A 13,669-nucleotide genomic window follows, 5' to 3' on the forward strand; every position below is an offset into this window, starting at 1 on the left:
ATTTTTTATTATTATTTTAATGAGATTTTAACAAAGGTATTATAATATCTCGTCAATTATTAGGAACATATACCTATTATAATTTACACAATCAAACACTTTTATTAGTAAAGCTCATATTACTAAATTTGGAGGCCAGATTGGCGTACAATGTAGCGTATGCAAAATTATACTTGCATTATTAGCTGAAAGAGAACGTTGATGAGGTGAAAGTTGATACCGAGTGGAAAAAATACTTTAACTGAGTTCATCGAAACAAAAATTAAAATTATAAAAATATATTAGTGAGGTGAGTCAATCTTCTCTTTTCTGCTGCCGTATGCACGTCACTATTTTGTTGATAAATTTAATCGTGGATTAAACCAAAATGCGATTAGATTGATACCGTAATAGAAAATTCACAAGTCTCACCCATCGCAAATACTGAAAAATCATTTTTATAATTTAATTTAAAAATTAATAAGTAATCGAAATATTTCAAGATAAACAGGTTAAATCGGGATAATTAATTAATCAAGTTAAGTCAATTATTAAGTTGATAAGTTAAAAGATTTCTATTATTTACATATTTTTAATTAGATTTTTATTTTTATGAAAACGGAAAATGGTTATCAGAGTTGGGAATGTTAGGATTTAATTTCCTACTAAAAACTAAAAAGACTTATCACAGTCCAATATCCAATAATATATGCGTTCTTCTTTCATAATCATACATATTAACCGTGTACCATATTCCAGGTTCTAGGAAGGCGACGTACAACCATTCGCTGTCAGTGTCCAGTGATACCACAGCGCCACCGACTACCAGTTCATCTTCGGTCGACACCCATATGACCTCAAGTTTGTCCACGTCCGTTGAGAGCTCGGCAGACCAACCGGAATCCATGACGGTACGTTATAAATTATCACATCCATACCGGATTATTGCTAAACGTTAACCTCATCAGCCATTATCCCAACTGTGTCAAACAAACGAACAAACAATATAGTAATATCTTTGACATGACGTCAACCATCGTTAAAAAACATTTTGTTTTTGGAGAATTTCATAACTGTACAGTTTTTTTTATTGTTACACGATCATTTTTAAATGACTTACACCGTGAACAATTATAATAATTATAATGTTTCACAGTAAAAAAATGATATCTTTTTTGTTTAATTGTTTAATTTTAAATTACATCTACAACGAATATCTACATTTATTATAAATATTTTAATTATAGCTGTATTAAGATAATATTTGAAATATTTAAATACAACGATACAATTCTTAAACACATCCAAATATTTTATTTTAATAATAATTATCTTTGTTTTGTTAGTCCCTCGCTTTGATATAATGAATCTAAACTTTAACATAATCGCCTTTCGTATGGTCTACCCGCATTAGTGGCTTTTTAATAGTAAAACAAGTTTGTTAATTTGGTTATAATTAAATCAGGAAACAGATGCAAAGTTCTAATGAAACCTTTGTAGTACTATATAAGTTATCTCAATTATTTTGTATTGTATTTTTTGTTAACAGAAAATAGAAATGTGCCCTGGTGTAGCACAGGCAGCCACACAAACAACACCAGAAAATGAAAGAGTCTATAGTTTTGAACCTAGTAGTAAAAGTAAACCCAAATACGTACTGAGAATTCGCCCAAATACTAAAAATGAGTTAAAAACTGATTCAATTTCTTCACCAGAATCAAAAGATAGTCAACAAGAAGTAATAATAAAAGAACCTAAGTAAGTTAATTCAAATATGTCAATGTTTTACTAAATAATTCATAGGTTTAAAATGTTTAAATGTTAAATAAATAGCATTTATAATAAAACCACTGTTAAAAAACAGGATGATACTAAAAAAACAATTAATAAATAAAATTATTAGTTTCGTTTGATAATTATACTTTTCATAGATGTTATATGAAATTGATATACTTAAGGTAGTATATATCATATTTACATATAATTAAAATTAAATATATGTATAACAATAAATTAACTGAATTCTTAATATTCAAATAAGTTATTACTTTATTAGTTATATTGATAATATATTATATTATAAATAGTAAATTAAAGTTAATTTTGGAAAATAATAAATAGTGTAGACTGTAAATAATATTTAAATACAAATATTCACATCCCTACAGATATCGATTTAATTAATTCTCTACTTTATTCGTATCAATACGGTAGATATACTGCCTAAACAAACTTAAAAGACTATTCTGGATTTATTTTTATTGCATCGAAAATATTTTTTCTGTGTGTACTCAGAAATTCCGAAATAAATCGATAAATAATATGTGTTTACGCAAATCTTTGTACTTTACCAACTGGTGAATCAACAAACATCTTTGAAACAAAATTGCATTAAAAATATTTTAGTAATTTTATCGAAATGAATGGTATTTAACAATTACGTTTAGACAAACCGTGAAAATGGCATTAAGTCCGTCTATGGCAGAGAGCCTGCGCGCCGTGTTCGCTGCATTTCTGTGGCACGAAGGCATTGTTCACGACGCCATGACTTGCGCGTCGTTTCTGAAGTTTTACCCGAGTCTTCCAAAGAACGGTGCGGTGGTGACGAAGCGGATGACTGAAAGGTATGTATAAATAGTGCACTAACCATTAAATAATGAAAAGCACGTACACACAGTGAATAATTATAATATATTGAAATATCTGAGACGCAGAAATCTGATAGTAAATATTCAGTGAGATCATAGACCATTTCATTATTATTCTATTTATTCTGCAGTAAGTTTTAAATCGAATGGCGCTCAACATAATGGTATTTCTATATATTTATGCGCATATTATGATGTGATTCATTTACCTGACGGCAATCAGTATATCATAGAAATGGTAAAAAGTTAAATTGGTAGGGCCAGAATCATATAAATATCATATTTAAGGTTTTGAACACATTTTGAGTACGCGCCACTAATCAATTTCAGTTGAGTTTATGTATGAAAACTAATAAAAACATACATAATATTATGATTTTATTGATTCTGGAATTTATGGCATCTTATATAGCATATCGTTATGACGACATGATTGTGTGAAATCTCATCTGACACGTTTCCTGCAGGAATAAGGACCGCGGCCTGCAGAGGCATTCGGTGGAAGTGACAACCGGTGCAGGCGGTTACCGGCACATCCGACCAAACGAAGTGAACCGACCGAAACCCGGAATGGCGTTACCGGCCGAAGGAGCAATAACTGAGGAGAGCATGACCAGTTCCGGTAACTCAGAATTAGCAGACAGCAATCACGCGCAAATGCAACCTGCCGGTGGTACAGACAGTGACGGCCGGACAACCATCAACTTTTTGCCACCCGCCCTTAACTGTATGGTCCGGTTATGGGACGTAATCGCCGCCGACATGCTTTATGTAAGATCTATGAAATATTGTAAAAATATGCTTATGACAAAATTAGATTCTTGCAAAAATGGTGTAATTGTGAGTTTGTGTTTTTAAACTAATTTAAATTTTATTGTATTACTATTTATTTACTTTTACGTAATGTACATACGAGTACATAGGTACCACAAAACCATTAGTAATATTGAATTATTTTTACACACACAGACGTGTAATTATACGTTAAAAAGTGTTTTGTATATTATATGATTATTTAACCTTGTTAATTAAGTCTATTATTTTTTTTTCAGTTTTTTTAGTCATACACAAATAACCGTAACTCTAAAAAAAAAAAATGTATTTTAACTTAAACATAGTATAACAAGTGCCGGTTCATCCAACCTGCTCATATCATTTGCGAAAATATTTAATGCACCTGTGATTTCTTTTTTTTTTTATCATACTGCTGAGAATTATTGTTTTAATTATTATGTTCAATTAAATTTTAACAATTAAATACAATAGATTTAAACGTAATAAATAATAATAGGTTTCTTAGAAAAAAAAGCACCAAACATTTGATTCATACACTAAACATTATAATTTAAAACGTTTAATGAATAAATAAACGTTGTTATTAAAATTTAGCACAATGACATAAATATTTTACAAAATGAAAGTTACAATGGTAATAATGCGTTGAAATGGAATAATAATTTTCTCTTTACGAAACTCATGAAAATTACATTCGACGTACGATATAAAATATAAAATATGAATTTGTTATAATTTATTAAACCTAATTTTCCCATTTATATTTATTCAGTTTTCCATTATAATTGTCCTTATTGACTGGTTTCGCATCATTATTGATATATTTAGAACAGTAAAACAATGTTATTAAGTCAATACAAAACCGACAGATCTTGTTGAAAATGATATGTTTTTTTTTTAATTTTGTTTCACTAAACATGTTAAATAATAATAAAATAATAAATGAAAGGGTTAGAGATAAATAGTCGTCTGTATCTAAGTTACGGATGAATAAACCGACGTACGTAATATTATTCCGTTAGATTTATGTATGTTCTTGTGCCGTATTTTGCAAATATTCTCTAGGATTTTTTCGTACCCTTTGACTGTAAGCTTGGATTCAGACTAAATTTATGAGGTTGAAAGTGTTTTATGGACCCTGAAAATTGTGTCCAGTTTTAGTGTCTGTAAAATAGACGTTTATTCAAACTGATGTTTTTTTTTTTTTTTTTACCTAAGTACAAAAAAACACATAGCTCCTTTATACTATAAAATTATGTAAGCACGTAATTGTTTTCTTTAAACGCTATAAAATATAATTATAATTTTTTATATAACATCTTATTTTACTGTATATTTATATTTATTGATATATGATAATGCGCATTTTAAACATTTATACATCATTTATTAAGTTGAACATACATAAAAAAATAAATGTTATTATTTGCTTTAGATGGTAAAATAGGTGTTACGTGGCCGTGATATTATAAAACTGTGTATTTTAGTGAGAAATAAATATCAAACGGAGAATATGAAAGCGTTTTGATATTAAATTTAATACAACACTAATAAATTTAAACCGAATACGTAATCTATAAGTACCGAATATAAATTTTAAAATTAAACGAAAATATTATGTATGTTATATTATTTTACTTTACCAATACAATTTCTATCAACATTTAGTAAATTCAACACAAATAGTTACACTTATGCAGTCGTATGAATTCGTACTGCGATTAAATGGTTATGACAGGAAGTTAAGGTAAATTGCACGTTAGCTTTAGATATTGGTCGTGGTACGTATTTCGACTATCATGCTGGTCATACACAATATAAATATAATAGGCCCGTGGTCTGAAGTATTTTTTTAAACTATACCTTTAATTTATGATATTAATTTAATCTATAGATTTTTATAAAAAAAAATGCATCGTTTTGTGTCTTGCAGATTATCAATTCGGTTGGCGTGATCCATACGTCTTCTCCTAGTAGGCGGACGGCGGACGGTGTCAGCAAAAACAGCGACAGCGACAGCAGCAGATCAGCCATGGATCCAACCACGCATGTTCACAACGAGCGTATACTCCGACGGTTGGTGCCCAACTACCAAGCCAAGGAGCCCATGTTGTGTGAGCTGTGCGGTGATACGTTCACCGTGCCTGTGTCCTATCACATGCTTACCACTCACCCGGGATGCGGTCACAGCAGTGGTGGGCACGGTTACACCAGCAACGGTATCTACAAGACTGGTTGGTCTGGCGCTTGTGGTGAGGGCGGCATTGCTTGGTATCTACTTTGCGAATCCTGCCGCGGTGGTTACATGAAACGTGCCAAGCCGCCACAGGCTCCGGACTACGCTCCGCCACCGCCGTCGGCTGCTTCGGGGTCAGACCCAGCAGCTCGGTCTCGGAAGACCGCTGCGGCGTTACACGAGACGCTGCTGTACCCCTATGACGATGTCAAAGACGAAAACGATAGCGACGAAAGCCCAGTAGAAGTACATATAGGTTTCCGTCAGAGTTACATCCCCGAGCAATCTAAAAAGCTGCCCGGTTAGTGCCTAATCCGATTAATTCATTAAGTGTTTTTGCAACCGTCATCGTTTTCCAGCGTGACAGGTTTATTCGTATTGAATCACTGAAATTGAATTATGATGATAAACGCTTTGAAAAGTTTAAAATAATATTCAACTAATGTGATTTAATGCGCCGTATTTTGCGCTGTGACGTATGCGTGCACTAACGATTTAAAAAAAAAAGTAAATTACGAGTAGTAATAATAATAGTATTCTTTATACACGGAAAAATAAAATGTAAAGTCATAACGTAAAAAGTAATGATTTATAATCGTATTACATTTATATAAATAAAAGGGACGAAAAAAGAAGAAAAATTAATAAAACAAATAATATATAAATATTAATAGTTATGTTTATGTTATGATAGTTATGATTTAAAAATATAAAATGAATAACATAATTAATTACAGAATAATAGGGTGATAAATATAGCTAAAAAAAAAAAATAAAGAGAGAAACAAAGATTAAATAAAATAAAAACAAAAGTTAAATCAAATATTTGATAAAATGAATAATGTAATATAAAATAAATCTAAATTTGTACTTGAATTATCCGTAGACATAAGCATAATATTTGCAGGTGTATATAATATTTTATAATTTGAAGTGGCAGTGGAGAGATAAAATAATGAATTGTTTCTGGAATTATATTGGTATAATGTAATGTACCAATTTTTTTTCTAGAGTTTTGCATGATACGAAACTTAAATTATAAAAACTCGAGTGACAATAGTTAGGTTCAATATACGTATGTACATGGTTAATATTGACGTTGATAACACTGTCTAACGATTGGTGTCACAGCATAATGTATAGATAACGGTGATGACTAAAAGCGCAAATCGTCTATTTTATTCGGTAGCCCATAAACGCAAATTCGTTTTACGTTTTGTACCTTAGGAGTGGGATAAAAGAGCAAATATAAATTGTATTACCTGTAAGCAATATTGTACCCGTCGCACTATAAGTTGTAGTTTAAGATTTGACACTCATGACATATACTATTTAATTCTCAAGTATATAGTATTTTTATATTTCGAAAACAACTATGATTGAATTCAGTTAGAGTTTAGTATTATCGTATCATATTTTATGGTTTAAAAAAAAAATTCCAGATGATTTCTCTGATGGGCCAGACTTACTTAAAACTGTGAACTTCAAATTTCAAGTTCAATTTTAAACTACTTACTCATTATAATTAAATTAGTTACACTTCTTAGTTAAAGACAACTAAATTCTAATATTTATTTTTTAACCCATTTGAATATCACTGTAAAAGTTCAATTAATAATAACTATCGAATTGATACAAAAATTAAAAAGAAACTTAGATTTTGTAGAATTTACTTACGCTTATGGATTGTTAAAAAGGTAATTTTTTTTGCGCTTGTTAGATATTTTTTTTCTATGATTTTGGGTTGCGTTTGGGTTATATTTTGCGCTTGTAGGCTACAGCCATAAATAATATAGCTGAGTAATATCTGTCCGGTTTGACATAATGTTTAAATTATTATTTTCTTACGAAGCTATTCGAGCAAAAATATAGTGACTTATATTTTTAAAAAGTGGATTTTTAGATACTCAATTTGAATACTTAAATTTTTCCTTAAATATAATATCGTGTATAAAAATAATATATATTCATCATAACGTTTTTTCGATTCAGGAATAAACTGCAACGACGAGGTGGTTGACAGCCTACACATGACGTTCAAAGAGAACGCCATGTTTCTGTTGGACTTGGCCAGCACCAGCGCTGGCAGGCCGACCGGCGACGAACCGCCCTCAACATCGGGCCCTTGGACAGTAGGCGAATTCAAATGTCTGGGTAATCTCGAAGGTCCTGCAATGTGTAAACAACTACTGCAGTCTGAAACTTGTAACAATGCACTTCTACAGCAACTTCGCGATTGCGATTCGGCAGGTGTACGTATTTATTCGTCCCAACCAATGACGAACAGTGTTTTTTATTAAAATGTGTATTTAATACGCTTTTTTGCACTTCCAGGTCTCGTCTCCGGGCATAGATGTTGTAGACGGAACTGTGACGCGGAGCTTTCACCGGTCCGTGTCGATGGACATCGAAAAGTCGCCGTTGAGACGCCAAGACATGATCAACCGTCGCAAACGGATCAACAGTACCATCGACCCTGGTATGTATTTTCAATTTTGACACCGAAGTCGAACCGAATGACGAAAAAAAGTATAGTAAACACTCTAGCTTAGACCGAGTACATTTCGTGGCAACTTGTTCGCGACTTTTTCAAATACATGTCAATTTCTATGTGACCTTACAATGCAGTACCTTTCATCGGCAATGAAGAATGTATAACAATAACTGGCAGTAACTATTATCTGTGCACGACAACTCGACTGATTTTATTTATTAATTTTAAGTTGTTATACAATGATATGCGAGCATATCATTATAATATCTATTAGTTATTTAGTGCAAATGATTTCAGTTTCTATCAACTTAAAATATTTATATGATGTAAAATATTACTAGTATATTCACGGAAAATCATATAGTAAAAAATATGAGGTCGATTAATGACATATTTATTGTTATGATTTTCTTCTAGACAACGGATTATCAATGGTATGTATGCCCTCGGCGGCTTTACAAGCGCTCGTTCCTAGTGTCGACAACGCTTCAATGGTAGGTTGTTCAGCCGACGGTATAATATCAAACAACGAAGATGTGCCTGAGATAAACGTTTTCAACAGACCATCGATGGCATTCGTTATCGAAGCTCACAATTTAGATGATCTCAAATGGGCGATGAAACATGCAGTGAGGAAAGCCGCGTGTCGCAGTTACGCTCTACAAGTAAGTTTTAATATAAATATTATATGATTAAACTACGTATTATTATTTTAGTTTTTTTGAATTAACAAAATAATTATTATTGCTATAATTGTTACTAGATGAGTTCAGTGCCAAGGCACATAGAGCATCATCGTATTCATTCAGAAAGTAAACCAGATAAATCTAATTCATTTTGTTATACTTGCATATTTTACTTTATATCTTTATGTACACATATTTTAAAAATTGTATAACAAAAATTAAATTTTTAATTAAAATGCATTAACTTATGTTTTTAATCTTTACAAGGTTCAAAAATATTCAAAATGTTGAACATTTTTAAAACAAATCTTTTATACAAGTATTAGTAACTTAAAAATAAAAATAAAATCATATTTATTTAAATGTTAACAAATATAATTTTTATTTTCATTTGCAATATTTTCTGGTGGCTCAGAGTAGGTTTTACAGAATGTTATTGATTTTACCAAAAAAAACAATAACCCAAATTGAATTTCTTTTTAAACTTTTTAAGTACACATTTTAACTTTTTTGACACACCGAGGCTGGTATTATAGGTTTTGTTTTTCTAGTCTTATGTTTTGAAGAAATATTACAGGTCATTCAATATATTTCTATTTTTTGATTTTTATGTCGTACTTTTATGTTGTTTTTGTAATCAGGCGCTCAATTGGTTGCTGCATGAAGTGTCGAGACCATCATGTTTGCACGATCTCTTATGGTGGTTTGTGATCGCGCTATCTGCCGAAGTCCGCACGGTAGACGGGACCAACGACTCCACTGATCCTCGGTGTCGACATCCTCTGAGCGATTTATACCTAGCTGGCGAATCCGTCAAACCATTACCGCAGGTGTTCTATCAGTTTTTGCAGACTGTCTCTGACCTGATGCTGTACTTGCCACCTGGGTCTGCGCTGCAGATGATGGCCGTCCGCTGTTGGGATATTAACTTTACGGCATCCGACCACATGTTTTTGCACAGGTAATGAATAATAATAATAAATTAATAATTTTGATTTTTGATTACGTATTTTCTATCTCAAGGAGTAAAGTATTCAGTAATATCAGCAAAATACTATCGCACAGCGAAGATTATCAAGATGTTTGCGAAGACACTCAACCAGGTGTTTCCTCGGTAAGCGTTCGTGAATATATTGATATTGACAATTTTTAATGTGTAATAAACGGTAACCGACTTTATACTTTATAGAACGATAGTTACGTTGTGTCGACACTAAAAGATATAACAGAAAATACAGAAATCACGGCAACCAGTCGACCGGCAATGGTTCCAAATTTAATCGATCGAACGACAGAAACGTTTTGGGAATCCAGCGAAGACGACAAAAACAAATTCAAAACAATCACGATACAATGCAATCATGCTTTTGAAGAGCCAAAAGCACTTTACATTCATTTCGATAATTGTCGTGATTTAAATGTAAGTATTTCTACATTTTTTGCACGATAGACGTTTATCGAATATAAATCACTTGTACTGTTTTTGAACAGAACAAAATATCGACGGTAGTTTTTTCGTCCGGCCAAACCACCGAACAACTAAACAAAATACAAACAATCGATGTCGACACTCGATTCAGTGGTTGGCTCGGTGTTTACATACAAGGTAATTTACGCGGTTATTAAACAACACACAACTTACTATGATATACTATTAATACTAAATTATTTATCTGATATTTTCGCAGACCATTCGCACAAAGTCCTGTGCATCGAAGTTCGAGGAGGAGACACGTCGGTACGTGTCAGACAAGTCAAAGTTCTCGGAACTGTGTCGGGAGATTCTCTCCCTTATGGTCGTCAATACAATTACTCTACCATACAACATCGGCAATGTGAAAATGAAACACTGAAAGTGTTTCGATCGATTACATTCCAGGTAAACAAAAATTATTCAAAATATTTGCGTATGACTCGTTTTACAAAATTCTATTGTTGTCTTAAGGTTTTCGGGAAATTAATTCAAGGAAAAGAAACATCTATGGATTCTAGTGTCGAAGAAAGCAAAGATCTTAAAGAGCATATGGTCGGCATTTTGTTCAGCCAAAGCAAATTGACCCATTTGCAAAAACAAGTAATTACTTTTAAGCCCGATTAGTGGTCGAAATAAGTTGCTAGTAATATGGAAGATGTAATAAGGCTATTTGACAAATTTCCATTACAAATGTTACTTTATTTGCTAAATAGTCCTGTTACACTCTGTATATGATATTTTTTGTGGCCAGGTATGCACTCATATAGTGGACGCCATACAAAAGGAAGCAGTCGTAATGCGCGAAGAGTGGGAAAAGTCCGTTTGCAAAACCGATACAACGTCTAATAATGGTACGGTCACGCCGACCGACTCATATTGTTTCGAAATGCTCTCGATGGTGTCGGCTCTCAGCGGAAGCAATGCTGGTCGATCTTATCTAGCAAATCAATATGATCTGCTGTCGAACCTATTGAGTTTATTGCACACGGGCAGCGCCAGAGTTCAAAGACAAGTAATGATCATGCACGATAGTATTTTTTCCTAAACTAAAAATATAAATAATACACGCCGATGACACAAAAATAAATAAATAAAAATATACCCGATTTTCAGGTAACTCTATTGTTCAAACGAGTACTGCCAGAAGTGTCACCCAGCGCGTTTGCTTCGTTGACCGGATCTAGACTACCTTCCACTGGGTTCTCCATAGCTAGCCCGCCCTCTAAAAACTATCAAGTAGGACTATTAGATAGTTTCTTGAGCGTCATTGCAAAAGCATTGATATTGCAAGTAAAAGTGAAAGGTGCAAACGGTAGCAAAGTCGTAAATTCGCTGAAGCTCCGTGACGTCGATTTAGACGAGGACGAATCATTGTGGTTTCTCAAAGGCGTTTCTAACAGAAAACTGGCCGATGACATCATACGGATCCTGTGGGACTTGTCAAACGTAAGTTATTACTAAGCTGGTCGCTAAGTAAAATATCATCGAATGTTTCGATATTATTTTTGTTTAGGGAAAGTTACGTGGTAAAAGAAATTGGATCGATACGACTCGGGCGGCGATCGCCGAAAACATATTAAACTTGACGAGGTTGAGTAAAGAACAGAGAACAATGGAATCGTGCATTAAAAACCCCGTATTGTGGTTGGCTTTGGCTTCGCACTGTGTGTTGCATCCAGAGCACGCGGAGAGATTATCGTCCGGCCAATGGTTAAAACCAGAAGACTCGAAGCCGACTCCACCGAGAGTAAGTATATTTTAGGAATATATAAATAAATTACCGTGTTTGTGTCGAAGCGACATTTAGACAAGTTTTGCAACAATTATATGATCACTCGCAAAAATAATATAAACAAAAACAAATGTTTCTATAATTTTGTTTGAAAAATACCTCCATATTTCTAGCTCGACATTTTTAAATATAAAGATAAAAATAACAACCTTACTGTTAGACGATTGTTTAATTATCCGTCGATGTTTAGATATACCAATACACTGTGCATAAAATCGAATTAATTGTATTTAATATGTTTCGTCGAGAATGAATAATAATAATAATACTGGCACTATTTCCTTTTATTTTTGAATTAAGCTGCTGATATAAGCCATTTGTTGATAAATAATATACAATAAATCACTATAATATAAACGTATAAAATACATTTTTAGCCGCTGTGTTCGAACCACGACGACGGCGAGACCGCGGCGTCGATCCAATGTTTAACGTGCGGAAATCTTTGCATCGACTGCGACAGGATCTTACACTTGCACAGGAAAACCAAACATCACCAGAGACAAGTAAATAATATAATATACGTCCACGACGACGACATGCGCGTCACTATACTGTTATACGCAAACGGGAAGACAAAAATATACCTAACTAATGTCGTGCGCATGATTCAGGTGTGTAAGGAAGAAGAAGAAGCCATTCGAGTCGACTTGCACGAAGGTTGCGGACGGACCAAACTGTTTTGGCTGCTCGCACTAGCCGACAAGGCCACGTTGCAAGCGTTGGTCGAGTTTCGCGATACGACGTCCGGCTCATCAGACTTGACGGCACCGGTAGCTAGGACCAACGTATTGCAACTCGCAAGAGTCGGAGTCTGTCGGTATTGCGGCATGGTCAGCAACGATGGATTGCTCGCCATCGGCAACGTCTGTGCCAATGACGAGTGTCAGGTATAAAGAAATGGATATAATTATCCTTTTACAATTTATATTCGGAGTCGCCCGCATTGCGATGTAAATAAAAAATAAAATCGATATTTATCATTTCGAACGTACAATTTTATGATTATAATATTATGTTTATGTTTTCGATCACATTATTATATTGTCAGTCATGTTCGATTACATCGTTAAAATACAATTATTTACAGTTACACGCACAGACCGGATGTCAAAGGATATTGAAATGCGGCCATTTGTGCGGAGGCATCAAAGGCGAGACGAAATGTTTACCGTGTTTGCATGGGTGTGCCTCTGACGAAAATCCGTCACTCAAACAAGACGCCGATGACATGTGTATGATTTGCTTCACGGATGCCCTATCGGCGGCACCGTCTATACAGGTATAACTACGGACGATAAATAATAATCGATCGATCGTTTCTATAAGCGCGTAATTGACCGCGATCGACAGAAAATATGAAATAAAAAATGACTATACAAAAAAAAAAAAAAAACATTATCGTTTCAGCTAATTTGTGGACACGTGTTCCACTATCAGTGTTGCAAGAGAGTGCTGGTCAACAAATGGGCCGGACCAAGAATCACGTTCGGATTTCAACAGTGTCCGATCTGCAAGGTGAGTCATGCGCGATGCATGTCACATATTATTACAGGATTATCAAT

The 13,669-nt window shown here is 33.5% G+C and overlaps 1 protein-coding gene across 3 annotated transcripts in view; it reads left to right on the forward strand.

Annotated features, from left to right (window-relative positions):
* The window catches only part of LOC113552204 (E3 ubiquitin-protein ligase MYCBP2), a 271,715-nt gene that overhangs the window by 253,641 nt on the left and 4,405 nt on the right, over positions 1–13,669 (forward strand). For all 3 annotated transcript variants that reach the window (XM_026954950.1, XM_026954952.1, XM_026954951.1), the window contains exons 45-65: positions 739–890; positions 1,529–1,737; positions 2,427–2,603; positions 3,095–3,398; positions 5,356–5,959; positions 7,651–7,910; positions 7,993–8,137; positions 8,570–8,817; positions 9,480–9,799; positions 9,862–9,952; positions 10,028–10,258; positions 10,330–10,444; positions 10,527–10,717; positions 10,784–10,912; positions 11,064–11,324; positions 11,426–11,758; positions 11,826–12,059; positions 12,482–12,610; positions 12,719–12,994; positions 13,195–13,386; positions 13,515–13,622. In XM_026954950.1, the coding sequence (XP_026810751.1) occupies positions 739–890; positions 1,529–1,737; positions 2,427–2,603; positions 3,095–3,398; positions 5,356–5,959; positions 7,651–7,910; positions 7,993–8,137; positions 8,570–8,817; positions 9,480–9,799; positions 9,862–9,952; positions 10,028–10,258; positions 10,330–10,444; positions 10,527–10,717; positions 10,784–10,912; positions 11,064–11,324; positions 11,426–11,758; positions 11,826–12,059; positions 12,482–12,610; positions 12,719–12,994; positions 13,195–13,386; positions 13,515–13,622 (4,709 nt within the window). The remainder of the gene's footprint in view (positions 1–738; positions 891–1,528; positions 1,738–2,426; positions 2,604–3,094; positions 3,399–5,355; positions 5,960–7,650; positions 7,911–7,992; positions 8,138–8,569; positions 8,818–9,479; positions 9,800–9,861; positions 9,953–10,027; positions 10,259–10,329; positions 10,445–10,526; positions 10,718–10,783; positions 10,913–11,063; positions 11,325–11,425; positions 11,759–11,825; positions 12,060–12,481; positions 12,611–12,718; positions 12,995–13,194; positions 13,387–13,514; positions 13,623–13,669) is intronic.

Source organism: Rhopalosiphum maidis, chromosome 2 (assembly GCF_003676215.2).
Source record: "Rhopalosiphum maidis isolate BTI-1 chromosome 2, ASM367621v3, whole genome shotgun sequence".
Taxonomy (NCBI): domain Eukaryota; kingdom Metazoa; phylum Arthropoda; class Insecta; order Hemiptera; family Aphididae; genus Rhopalosiphum; species Rhopalosiphum maidis.